Source organism: Alternaria postmessia (genome assembly GCF_024291825.1).
Source record: "Alternaria postmessia strain BMP 2775 chromosome Unknown scaffold_49, whole genome shotgun sequence".
Taxonomy (NCBI): Eukaryota; Fungi; Ascomycota; class Dothideomycetes; order Pleosporales; family Pleosporaceae; genus Alternaria; species Alternaria postmessia.
In genome coordinates this window covers 181,488-194,248 of record NW_026260122.1, presented here as the reverse complement: position 1 = coordinate 194,248, position 12,761 = coordinate 181,488, and the positions used below count along the sequence as shown (strand labels likewise).

General features: G+C 51.3%; 5 protein-coding genes across 5 annotated transcripts; 1 reads left to right on the top strand and 4 right to left on the bottom strand.

The window, feature by feature from the left end:
- Positions 1 to 326: 326 nt before the first annotated feature.
- Positions 327 to 1,321, bottom strand: J4E82_007382 (uncharacterized protein; the record flags this gene model as incomplete). Its single annotated transcript, XM_051733628.1, has 2 exons — positions 327 to 723; positions 777 to 1,321. The coding sequence occupies 2 exons, from the start codon at positions 1,319 to 1,321 to the stop codon at positions 327 to 329; spliced, it is 942 nt and encodes a 313-aa protein (XP_051586675.1).
- Positions 1,322 to 2,215: 894 nt separating this feature from the next.
- On the bottom strand, positions 2,216 to 3,673 carry J4E82_007381 (uncharacterized protein; the record flags this gene model as incomplete). The annotated part of the gene is made up of 2 exons (XM_051733627.1): positions 2,216 to 3,301; positions 3,356 to 3,673. The coding sequence occupies 2 exons, from the start codon at positions 3,671 to 3,673 to the stop codon at positions 2,216 to 2,218; spliced, it is 1,404 nt and encodes a 467-aa protein (XP_051586674.1).
- Positions 3,674 to 4,638: 965 nt separating this feature from the next.
- Positions 4,639 to 7,259, top strand: J4E82_007380 (uncharacterized protein; the record flags this gene model as incomplete). The annotated part of the gene is made up of 3 exons (XM_051733626.1): positions 4,639 to 4,678; positions 4,734 to 6,794; positions 6,850 to 7,259. 3 exons carry the CDS (start codon positions 4,639 to 4,641, stop codon positions 7,257 to 7,259), a joined length of 2,511 nt encoding a protein of 836 aa, XP_051586673.1.
- Positions 7,260 to 9,644: 2,385 nt separating this feature from the next.
- J4E82_007379 (uncharacterized protein) lies at positions 9,645 to 11,086 on the bottom strand (the record flags this gene model as incomplete). Its single annotated transcript, XM_051733625.1, has 4 exons — positions 9,645 to 9,669; positions 9,717 to 10,789; positions 10,850 to 11,001; positions 11,059 to 11,086. 4 exons carry the CDS (start codon positions 11,084 to 11,086, stop codon positions 9,645 to 9,647), a joined length of 1,278 nt encoding a protein of 425 aa, XP_051586672.1.
- Positions 11,087 to 11,428: 342 nt separating this feature from the next.
- On the bottom strand, positions 11,429 to 12,730 carry J4E82_007378 (uncharacterized protein; the record flags this gene model as incomplete). Its single annotated transcript, XM_051733624.1, has 1 exon — positions 11,429 to 12,730. The coding sequence occupies one exon, from the start codon at positions 12,728 to 12,730 to the stop codon at positions 11,429 to 11,431; it is 1,302 nt and encodes a 433-aa protein (XP_051586671.1).
- Positions 12,731 to 12,761: the final 31 nt, after the last annotated feature.

Below are 12,761 nucleotides of genomic sequence, written 5' to 3'. Positions count from 1 at the left end.
GGGTCAGGCTGTCATGTACGAGCCTGTGTGGTAATTCACATTTGGTTGTCATTTTGAGAATACCTCGTTGTACGTATTCTAGTCCCTAGCTGTATAGGACTGTGCCCTGCTTCGCATGAAACTGCGTATCCGTAGACTGCCCGACTCTCTCCAGCCCCTATCCATCATTTGATTGCGAGCTCAACTAAGCTTCGAGTTCTTCCTTGCCTATAGCTGTCGTATCGATAGATTCCCAGGTTGGTCAGTTATCGTTGAAGATATTGCGTATGTTGGGCGATGCTAAAACATCATCGAGCCAACAAGCAGTTGTAAATCTCCAGGATAATTCACCAGGCAGAAGTAACGTCGGCATCGACCGCCGCAGTGGTATCATCAGCCCAATTGCCCGTCGACTCAACAGGAGCAACGCCCCAACTTCCAGCTGCAGCTGTCGAATCCCCGATACCACCCCAGTCACCGCCGGTGTTCTCAGCAGGAGGCTCCGGGCATCGCTTCTCGCCATGACCGAAGTTGTTACAGTTACGGCACTTGACTCGGCTCCAGTCACGAGGCTTTGGACACTCGCGCGATGCGTAACCCTCCTCATCGCAATTGCGGCACTTCATCACACGAGGCTTGTCGCACTCACGTGACATATGGCCCTCATCTCCGCAGTTATGGCAAGTCCGGCCGCCACCACCAGCCATAGGTTTTCGAGGCTGAGTGCAGTCGGTCTTACGATGGCTAATGAGACGTTAGCACGGCACTAGTAAATAGTACGAAGATATTAGACTTACCCGGTCTCACCGCAGTTGAAGCAAGCTTGACCACCAGTGCCCTGAGGACAGTCGCGCTTCTGGTGACCGGTCTGACCGCAGCCGTAGCAGGCACGATCGCCGCCGCCACCGCCACCGCCACCAGATGGGCAGTCGCGCTTCTGATGTCCAGTTTGACCGCACCCGTAACAGGCCCGATCGCCACCACCGGTGTTGGTATTAGCGAAATCGCCACCAGAGCCCCAGCCATCGTTGGTAGAATTAGCAGCACCGCCGAACTCGTTGGCATTTGCGAACTGACCAGCACCGCCGAATTCGTTGCTGTCGCCGAAGCCAGTCGCGTCGCCGCCGAAGCTACCTCCGGGATTCTTCAACTTCTCTACCTCTTCACGTTCTTTAGCTTCAGCCGCCCGGTGCTTTCTAGAGTTCTTGTGACTGGCCCAGTCCTTAGTAAGGATCTGGCGATCGCAGACTTCGCAAAGAGAAATGCGAGCGACATGCTCCTTCGCCTTGGGGTAGGGATTGGCCACAAGATTTGACATGATAGCAGTTGAGCCACGAGCCATGATGCGGATTCTTTGAGAAAGAAGGGACTGAGTCTGGGCGTAGTATAGGTTAGCTGTTTGTGCCTTGGAAAGAAGCGGCGGTTCACTGAGGTGCAGCAGATGTTGGACGTGGCATCGGTGGCTGCTGCTGAAGTATAGCTTCGAGCGTGTGCTATGCTTGACCGAGGGCCAAAGTCGGTAATGTGCTCATGCAAACTCGTGGAGCCCACTGTCTCAACTTGGAGACTTACAGTCTAGACACTGGAAGGGAGAGAGACTTACATTGTGCGGTGAGAGTAGGTATCGCAGACAGTCGGCAATACAATCGGCGTCTGCTGATAGTATAACCAATCTCGTACGTCGTTGGTGATATCGTGAGGCGAGGTAGTAGAGACTGAAGGTGAGCGTGGAAAATCTTATACAGGCAGGCGCGACGTAGCATGGACCCTGCACCGACAACAACAAACACTCGAAGCGAGACCGAACATAAGCCGGAAGATGCAATATGGAAGGTGGTGGAAGGAAAGAGAGCATGGAGACAGCGTCGCCAGTATGCATGTCGGGTACCAACAGTACCGGATGAAAAATGACAGGTCACTCGGGAAGGGTTACACGAGAGCTGGTGATGAGAAATAGTAGAGCCACAAAACGAGGTGATTGGGGAACATCAAAGTGTGCCTCTCAACGCGTATATACAGCCATGGAACCATTGAATGGTATGTGTAGACCTACATACTTACAAGAAGTCCCTGCGCTCAAGGGCTTGTCTCTCGAAGCGCTCCGGCGTGGAGTTCCTTGAAGTACTAGGAAGTGGATGCTTGGAGATTGACAGGATAAAGGATGCGGTTCAGCATGCAGATGTCAATGTAGTTCCGATGTACATTTGTTCCAAGGACCGCTTTACCTATGTGGTACTCAAGCACCTGCAGGCACCCCATCTTCGGCGTCAGCCTCTTCTTCCTCCCTCTGACTCTCACTCTTTATCGGTTCTTTCCAACCTGTACCGGCCTGTACAAGAACAACAATAACCGAGAGCCCTACGGCGCAGAGAAATAACGCCTTGAGTGCATCCGCATATGCCCCAACGGCAACGATCCTATCCTTACCTTCCAGTTTTCCCACAAGTGCAGGACTTCCCAGCAATCTCCTAATAAGCTCACCGCGGCCTTTCAGCCCTGCTTTCGCAAAGCCCCTGTCCAGAGACTTGTGCAGCACACGGACGAAGTAGCCACCACCAATCGCTGAGCCAAAAGAGCCAGAAAAGCCGCGGAAGGTAGCAAGGAGGGAGATGACAATCGGATGGACCTCTGGCAGCGTAAGATGTAGGAGATGGACTAATGCGTAGTTTGTTGCAGCACCAGTGACAAGGCCGTTGAGGAAGACCATGGCAACGTATAGAGCCCATGGACTTGTGGGCGTGGAGATGAGGGCGAGCACAGCCATCGTGATTGGGAAAAGTGCCATGGCGACAACAGTATGGAGGTAGAAGCTGCCTGTGCGTTTGATGTGAAAGATGCCAGCAAGAAGACCGCCAGTTGCGAAGCCGGCATTCGTAGGGATGAGGATCGAGCCAGCAACGGCAGGCGCCCAGCCTCGAACGGCAAGCGCATACACGGGCGTGTAGAAAAGGATACTCCAACGAGCCATCATAAAACCAGTCGTGGCGAGGCAGGTCAATAGGGTACCGCGCGACCGCAGCACAGAGACTGGAATGACAGGGTCGCCAGCGACGTAGGCCTCATTGAGAACGAAGACTGGCAGAGCGAGGGCCGATAGAATAATGGGTGTTGGGAGGACCTTTGGACCAGACAAGCCGAGAAGAAAGAGTACAATGGTGGTGGTCAGGAGGAGCGCTCCAGAGTAGTCGATGCGGGCGAGCTTCTCACGAATCGAGAGGCTTTCGTACTTGATGTTCTTTGATGTATGGCTAGCTGGAATAGAGAACAGCAGACCCAAGCCGGCCACTAAGCTTATTGGTGCTTGTATACCAAAAAGTGGTTTCTGCACGTGTCAATAAGCGACTGACGATGACTTGGAGTTAGAGTAACAGCTTACCCATCCGATCCTGGGTTCAAGCGCACCCGCTATCACCGCTCCTAGCGAGACACCGACCGTCATTGCAGTGTTGGCAAGACCCATGTAGAGGCCTCTCCGTTTTGGGCTAGTCATCTGAATTGCCATGATACTAGCAACAATGAAGATGCCACCACCACCAGCTCCAGTCACCACGCGACCAAGAATGAAGTGCTCGAAAGATACGGAGGTGGACGTTGTGACCGATCCAATGCAGATCAACATGGTGGAAAAGAACATGCATAGACGCGGACTAAAGACCTGACATAGTCGTCCCATTAAGGGAGCGAGAGAGGACATGGCGATGAGGTACGAAGAAGTAAACCAGCTAGCGGTTTCGAAGGCATCTAAGTCTGCAGCAATAGATGACTGGGTTGTGGTAAGGATGGAGATATTTGTGGCTACCATAGCAATTAGAACGTCGTTTGAAAAAGTACCGCGAGAATATAATACCAAATGGCTTCTACTAGTTTGCCACGGTGCATAACCTCACTCATCTAAGGATGGCACAACACATAGTCGAAAGTGGGAAGAGAAAACATGCTGATGGTGCTTCAGACATCGGATAGACATACCTTGGAGAAAAATCAAAAGACCAACAGATCCGACAATAAGTGACCCTCTTAACGTCGAGATGGCTGCTTCACCATCTTTACCATCTCTGTCCGACAAGCTTGGCGACGTCGAACGCCGAAGTAGAGGCGCGCGCTCTGATGAGGCGTTCAAGACTGCCATGATGTAGGTTCTTCGATACGATTTCAGGGGACAAGAAAAGTGCTATCAAAGAGCGATAGTGGGAAGATGAACATCGCGTAGGAAAACGCGTAGGAACAAGACGGGAATCATGATGATGATACGTGCAAGGATGTTAGTGCTTCCATCGATGACAAATGCGGAAAGAGGTCGGTTGTCCTTGCCCGCAGGCTTTCGTCCGCGAAAGAAGCAAGATAGCGACGGAGAAATATCGCGAGAGCGCGGAAGCTTGATGCAAGCGAGGACATTTGCCAGATTCCCATGAGTGAAAGCCGGGAAAGTACGCGGCGTTGTTGCGGCGCGCGAACGTGTGACATAAGTGACGTCAACGCTCATTGGCTGCAGAAGCCACGCATCGGGGGGCGTAACTGCCGTGATAGTGGAAAGCTGGCCTCTACAAACAACTGCACCACGACTGCGTACAAGTAGTCGCGCCTCTGCTTCGGACCCCCGCGAGATGACGCCATGAGTTTCTTTCTTCCCATTACTTTGAATTTCGACATATACCCGCAATGAGGCCGCAGCTACAGCGGCTTGTGCCGCTTCTTTTTGGTACGTATCTGCACATGCGACTGAAGTAGCTTCTGACTGACTGGTAGACCCGCAGTCTTTCTCTCGCTATTCTTATGCGTTTCTTCGGGGCAGACCAGAGAGGCTTGGAAGTCGGGATGGGGGAACGTAGAAGGAGATGTAAACCCAGACCAGGGCGTACTGGCCTTTGACGATGCTATGGCGCTTCTACACACGATCAAACCGGCTGCGGCGCCATGGTGGAATTTCGATAAAAAGTCTGGCATACTGGGTACCAGCGCGTACTACGCCAAGGAAGTCTTCTTCCTGCTCTTCATGAATGGACCGCCGCAGCAGGAGCTGTTGACCACGAACCCGCAGCCCAAGAAACTTGGACATTCCCTGTCACAGGCCGTTGACTTGTTGGAAGAGGCCGCGGCCCAGAAGAACCCCGATGCAATCTTTACTCTCGCCGAGATGAACTTCTACGGCAACTACACGCACCCGCGCAACTACTCCGAGTCCTTTCGAAGATACCACGAGCTCGCGACTCTGAATGGAAATGCCTCGGCACAGCACATGGTTGGTTTCATGCACGCGACTGGCATCGGCGGGGCAGTCAAGCAAGACCAGTCCAAGGCTATGCTATACTACACATTGGGCGCTGAAGGTGGAGACGTACGGTCAGAAATGGCTGTTGCGTATAGACATTCGGCGGGCATATCCACTCCGCGGAACTGTGACGAGGCTGTACATTTCTACAAAGCGGCGGCTGAGAAGGCTATTGCATACATGCGGTCTGGTCCACCAGGCGGGCATTCTATGCCGCGAGAGTCATACAATATCGCTGACGATCAAGGCGGTGTGTATGGCGAAGGTGCAAGTACGAGCAGTTCGGGACCCAACGCCAAGGTTGCAAGCGCTCAATCTGATGCCTTCTCCTCCCTCGACGACGTCTTCGAATATATGGATCTGCAGGCCCGAAAGGGTGATGCTAGGGCCACATTCAATCTTGCTAAACTCAATTACGACGGCGCACGAACGTTGAAGCGAGACCTTCCGGCGGCTAAGAAACGGTTCTTGGAACTTGCCCGCATGTACTGGACAAAAGACGGAAAGATTAACGCAAATGTATCGCCGACTACCGAGAAGCTAGCTGCGAAGGCCGCTGGCTATCTTGGCCGGATGTTCCTGCGCGGCGAGGGTATGCCACAAAGTTTCGAGATCGCAAGAACCTGGTTTCGACGTGGCATGGAGTTAGGTGATGCACTGTCGCAGTACTCGATGGGTATCATGTATCTGAAAGGCCTAGGCGTGCCTCAGGACGCTGTAAAGGCTGCTGAACTGTTCGGTGCAGCTGCAGACCAGGATTTGGCAGTTGCACAAGTCCGACTTGGTGCGCTCTTTCTGGACCAAGGCGATATCGCCATCGCGGCTAAATACTTTGAGCTTGCAGCTAGGCATGGGCATCTCGAGGCCTTCTACTACTTAGCTGAAATGACGAACAACGGCATCGCTCGCACCAAGTCTTGTCCTCTAGCGGCCACATATTACAAGATCGTCGCAGAGAAGGCCGAGCTTGTCTCTACATCTTTTCCAGAAGCCAATGAGGCTTACGCGAATGGCGACCTAGAGACTGCACTCGTTAGCTACATGATGGCAGCTGAACAAGGCTTCGAGGTTGCGCAGGCTAACGTCGCCTACCTTCTCGACCAAGTCAAGCCTCGCTTTACCTTAGACTCGCTCGTTCCCTTCATGAAGCAGAAGCCTTCGCTGGCTAGCGATGCATTCCTGGCGCTAGTATATTGGACGCGCTCTGCAGAACAGAAGAATGTTGACGCCATGGTCAAGATGGGAGATTACTATCTGATGGGTCTCGGAACACATCCTGATTCCGAAAAGGCTGTGGCTTGTTACACAGCAGCAGCAGAGACCATGCGAAGCGCACAAGCCATGTGGAATTTGGGCTGGATGCACGAGAATGGCATCGGCATTGATCAAGATTTCCATCTTGCCAAAAGACATTATGATCTTGCCTTGGAGACAAATCCGCGCGAGGCTTACCTACCCGTCATCCTAGCGTTGTACAAACTCAGGATCCGGAGTTGGTGGAATACCTTCACAAATGGCAACATCAAGTCTATCCAAGAGGAGCCCGGTAAGACGCCACTTCTGAAAACATTTCGACCGATCTGGTACTAATATGGCTGCAGTCGTCAAGAAACAATGGACACTTTCGGAGTGGCTCAACGCTTTCCTCGAAGCCGAACTCGCCGGCTGGGATGAATACGAGCCTGATGACTTCGATGACACACATACAGCCGGCGACGACTACTACGGTGACGGCTACCACGGCGACGATATTGATTCGGATATTCTCGAGTCGCTCATCATTCTGGCTCTGAGCGGCGCTTTGGCATTCTTGCTGTACTACAGGACACAGAGGCAGAGAAGACAAGAGGAAGAGAGAAGACAGCAACAGGAACAACAACAGCAGCTGAATCAGGGAATGCCGGTGCAGCAACAGCAGGCGGAAGGACAGCCGCCACCAGACAGAGGACTGTTTCCAAATCCAAACGACCCTGATTTCATGAATTGGGTAGCAGGTGGCGTAGGTCATTGAAGCATTTTTACGTGGCGTTTAGGCAGCCGACGAGCAACGATAGATTCCATGCAAAAGTTCAACGGTAGTTCGTCAACGTACGTAGCCCTTCACTGCACGAACGTGATCTACAGATGAGGAAGCTTGCATGTTTTTGGGTGAATCAAATTCTCTACACCAATTCCTGGGTACAAATAGAGCGGATTGTGGGGGAGTTGCAGATCTGCCTGGACACAACACATCGACTCCCACCAACCCACTCCTGCGTCATGGAGATGCCCCAAGATTACATCAAGTTACACATCAAATCTACCATCAAAGACGCTCTTCGGCGTAGGAGCAAGCAGACGTTCCCGTGCCCAGATACCCTTGACGGTCTTCGCGCACTTATCGAGGCCCAGGATCCCCAACCAGCATGCAACTGTGATCAGTGTGATCCGCGTTTCTACAAGTCCCATTGGAACTGCAAGATACATCCACACGACCATCCCAAACTCAAACCCGACAGCACCAAAAACGAGTTCGGAAATCAGTGCTACAAACCCTTGAAAATGAACGTTGCGCTCCGTGCTGAAGCAATGGAACTGACTAGAACAGCAGTGAAATACTTCGACCGCCCACTAGAATCTCTTAATAACACGCAACTAGCCGCTTTGATGAACCTTCAAATATGGGTTCAAGAGCACATGCCACTGTTCTTTGCCATCACACCATCCACACCATCTGCAAGTCTTGACACAATCTTCCCTGAATCTTCAATGCGCGAGCTTTGGAAGCATATCAACATTCTATTCTTCGGCTCCGACATTCCGCGTCGCCTCTCCTGCTTTCGTTGGGCTACTACTCCCCTACACCCCAGATATGAAACGGCAATTGGCGTGGCGTCTGTGCGTTATTTTCGCTACAGCATCGTCATAATACCATCTATAGACTGCAATTTAATGCTCAGCACGCTTTTACACGAAGCCTGTCATATATTCTTTCGTTACTATGCTTGCCAAGCTTGTTGGAGTACTGAATGGAACCTGAATACATTGGGACACGGGCGCGCATGGCAAGTTCTTGCGTCAGCTGTGGAACGCAAGTTCGTAGAGTTCACAGGCCTGCCGGCTGATCTTGGTCGTCTCGATTCGTTACGAGCGCACTGGGACGACTGCTGGCCATTACCTAGTATTCACGAATTAGCAGACTGGCAGCTAGATAGGCCAACATTGATGCAGATTTACGTGAATGATTTACATAAGGCAGTTCGGGGGTACGTGGGACTAGACGGAGGTGACGACAAAGTTAGAGATTTCCCGCTAAGAGGGTTCAAGGAATATTGGTGGGTGGATACGAAGCAGGCTGAACGCATCGCAAAGGAAGGGAGGTTGGGAGATGGCACAGGGTTATTCGAAGAAAAGACGTTGGTGTGTCGTGCTGACTTGAGCTGCGGAGGGATGGAGCGCGAGCAAGAACAGTCTGACGGAGAGGTAGAGAGAGAACACGAAAGGATCTGATAGAAGTGAAAAGGTGAGGGTAGTATTTTTTGCAAAAAATGAACCACGTTGATCTTTAAATACATTGTTAAGTTAGGACCCTCGATGCCAATGCGAAGGAGTACAGCAACCACACCATATCATCTCAAAAGCTTTCCCACACTATTCCTTTTGCCACCGCATTACAACAAACCATGTTCTCTGCAGCAGATGTGAGCGTCAAATCGCCCATATTAGCAAAGGGTCGCAAGATCGGGGTTTCTCTCAGAGCTCTGGCTCATCTTGGACGGCCCTGCTTCTGGTTGAAACTAAACCACCATAGTCGCTCCAAGAAAGACCATCGGCTCCAATTGCTGCGTCGTAAGCAAGTTGCCGATTTGTCTTTCGTCGCCTTTTGTGTAAGCTGGGTGCCAGTAAATCTATCCTGGAGGAAGAATCGGAAGCCGTGGTGTGCTGTTTGGCCACCGATGCAAAGTGGATAGATTGATCTTCTGGAGTTTGATCGGTCACTTCCTGACGAAAACTATGCGCAAAAGGTGTTTCTGATGTAGGAAGAACCCTCCGAACCCCAAAGCTTCCTGATTTGGTCGGCGTGCTTGAAGCGAGGTCGTTCGAGGTAGGGAGTATGACATCCCGTTCATGGGCCCCATCATCAGTCATTTGCGTATCCGCTTGGTTCTCTCCTCTGTATCGCTTTTGTCGGCCCTCGAAGGCTAATCTTGCTTCGAAAATCTCCATCATTATGGTATCGTGGCGAAAAAGATCAGCCGAGCACAAATCGCCAAACAGATTTCGCATGCTAAGCTCGAGTGTCCAATGAACATCGTCAACAGTGCATGGAAATACATCTCTAGGACTGAAGGCCCTAACAAAGCCACGAAGTTCGGAGTATGAAGAATGGCGGCTGTATGGAAATCGAATCGTCTTATTAGACGGCAGTTCCATTCCGGAGTCTTGTAAAGCATTAGATGACAATATAGAGACGAGAGTTTCCAAAGACACGTCGTCTTGCGTGTCATGAATGTGCTTTTGAAGCTGCATGTCGAGGTCGAGTTTGCCATCTTCGATGAGAGTACGCCGTACCAACGCAACTACTTTCGCGAGCAAACGCTCATCGTCTATGGATGCAGCACAGAGCTCCAATAACTTGTCCATGCCGCCCACTCCACCAGACTCTAGCTCTTCTTTCTGATCGAGATCGCCCTTGCCACCTCCAGCGCCTAGTTCGGCGATATCCACTCCGTCGGTGCGCGTAACGATGGGGATGATGTGTATGATCTCTGCGTTCGAATCGCGGTCCAGGACAGAACAACCCATGCCACGCTCACAACTATGAATGCGGACGTCCTCCTGAGACGTCAGACAACCCGGTTGTATGTGATTTCCATTCCTAAAACCGCATAAAGCAGGAGCCTCGCGGATCTCCAGTCCAGATTCTTGAAGCGGCTTGTTACTTGCTGGGACATCGAGGCCTGCTTCTCGCAATTGCCGCTTATTTAGCGTAGACAATGAACCGTATACACGCGCTCGATACTCGTCAAGGTGTATGCGCGAGTGTAGGAATGCAGAGAGCGCTATCCATACGTTCTCATACCCAAACGTCCAAGAATGGAAGTAAAAGATTGTATCGCGCGGATACTCACCCACCTTGTCCAGCAGCTCTTGTATGCCTTGTGCTTTACTCGGAAATTGTCGATAGGGCTCCTTTTTCGTAGCGAAAGTCGTGTCCAAATACATGCAATCGAGCTCTCGGTTTCCGAGTGAATATGGCAATAGTACTGGGTTTTGTACTATTGAGTTTACCCACCATTCCTCCGCACGGATATCGCCGGTGTACAGTATTGCTTTACCATTGCCCTCGATCAGAAACATGACGGCACCGACGCAATGGTTCGCATCGATAAGAGTTACCCTGATACTGTTTCCTGGCGCTAATTCAATCAAGGTTGGTGTGTCAAGAGGGAGCGCCTTAGCCAGTTTGCGCATGCTTCTGTCGTAAGTGACATTGCTACTCTCAAGGATACCCTTAGCAAAGTTGATACGATAGTAAAATCTCTCTAGTCGCAGCAGTATCTACAAGACATGTCAGTTTTACAGTGAAGTTCATCAGAGCCGAACAAGTTTAGTAATCACCTCCTTAGTCGCAGCTGAACAGTACACAAACGGAGCGCGTAACGACTCGAGGCCGGCCAAATGATCAGAGTGTACATGACTCAAGAAGCATGCTAACGGCGCTTTGTGCTCCGGTTGCTGACGGAAATAATCTATCCTGATGTGGGGAAATTCTATAGCAAGATGTTAGTCTGCATATCGATTGAGAAGGGTAGCGCAACAATGTTCACCAGCTATGACGCCTCTGAAAGTGGACATATGTGCGGAAGGTATTGCAGGGGGCGCAACATTTCCAATATCGCTAGAATGTCAAGGAGCTAGCTGATGAGACAAGCAAACAACATGTCGGTGACGAAAAGCTACTCACGAACATCATCGGGAATGAGAGACCCGTCGATCTTAGCGTTGTTCGTCAGGGTTCGGGGCAGCCGCGGTTCGGCCCACACGATGACGCTTATTTCTACGAAGTCACTAGTCACTACCAGCCACCGTGATCTTTTATTGAGATGCGGAAACACTAGATACCACATCGTATCATTGCGTGCATACCGAGAAATTCGATAGTTCACTATCCTACTACGGCCGACACGCCATACACAGTTACACCACGAACACGTCGCTAACTTTAACAACCTGTCCAGTAGCCATTGACTTATTTCCACAGATACCCGTAAGAATTGAAAGCGCACCGTCAACGTGACTAGCAGCTCTCATATCCTGGTCGATCTCTGCACCTTGCTCACCAAACAAATCTGCTAGCAGGACCTCGTCGCCTCCGCCATGCGCCCCAACAGAATCAGGGATCTCTATGTCCTCAGGCTTCTCAAACAGCTTTCTGAGTGTGATCGATCGCTTTTCGAGTGATCCCTCGAGCGATTGGTCACCTCCGCTGTTCACGTAGCTGTTCTCGACGACTTCCATTTCCACACGGCCCCCAGTGCCGTTGAACGACACGCGGAAGCCTTCCCATGGTGCGTATGCAGTCAGGGAGTAGGTGAGTACCGCACCGTTCTCATACTTTACCAGGAGGTTCATTGTATCTTCTATGCTTATGCCGTCGCCGAAGACGCTTTGATCGCGATAGTATGCGTCTTCGTGCTCGGCATCGAGGTACATCTTCTTCAGCTTCTCATTTTGGTCCATGTGCAGTGCGAATGGATCTTTCTTCGCCACCTCACTGCCATGGGCTCTTGTGTAGAAGTCTTGAACGCCTCGCTTCTCAGCGTTCTCTCGCCCGTAGAAGTTCAGATTTCCCTGCGCGTACACAGTTTCCGGACGCGACGATAACCAGAAATTGACGAGGTCGAAGTGATGGGTTGATTTGTGGACGAGTAGCCCACCGCTATTACGCTTATCCCGGTGCCAGCGGCGGAAGTAGTCTGCGCCATGCGACGTGTTGAGCATCCATTCGAAGTGTATGCTCGTCACCCTTCCAATTGCACCAGAACGAAGAAGTTCCCAGACCTTTGTGTTGTGCGGTGCGTAGCGGTAGTTGAACGTAACGCGTACTTTCTTGCCCGTTCGCTCAACAGCATCGAAGATCTCACGACACCGTGGTGCGTCAATAGTCATGGGTTTCTCCGTTACAACATTGCACCCTAGTTCCAGCGCGCGAACAATGTAGATGTTGTGTGTGCGATCGATGGTTGTTACGATGACCTCATCTGGTTTCGTGTCTCGAATCATTCGGTCGAAATCCGACGCTTTGAAAGTGGGAACCTTGGCATGGCCGAGAGATTCCAACTGTGAGTTCGCAAAGTCCAGTCGTGTCTGGTTGGTGTCGCATAGCGCTACAACAACAGAGGTCTCTTTGTAGGTCGTGGCTATCGCTGTGTAGAAGAAGGACGAACGACCCCCTGTACCAATCAGAGCATATCTCTTTTGTTTGTTCCCCCCCGTCATTTTTGCTAATAAAAGATACGAGAATGAACGT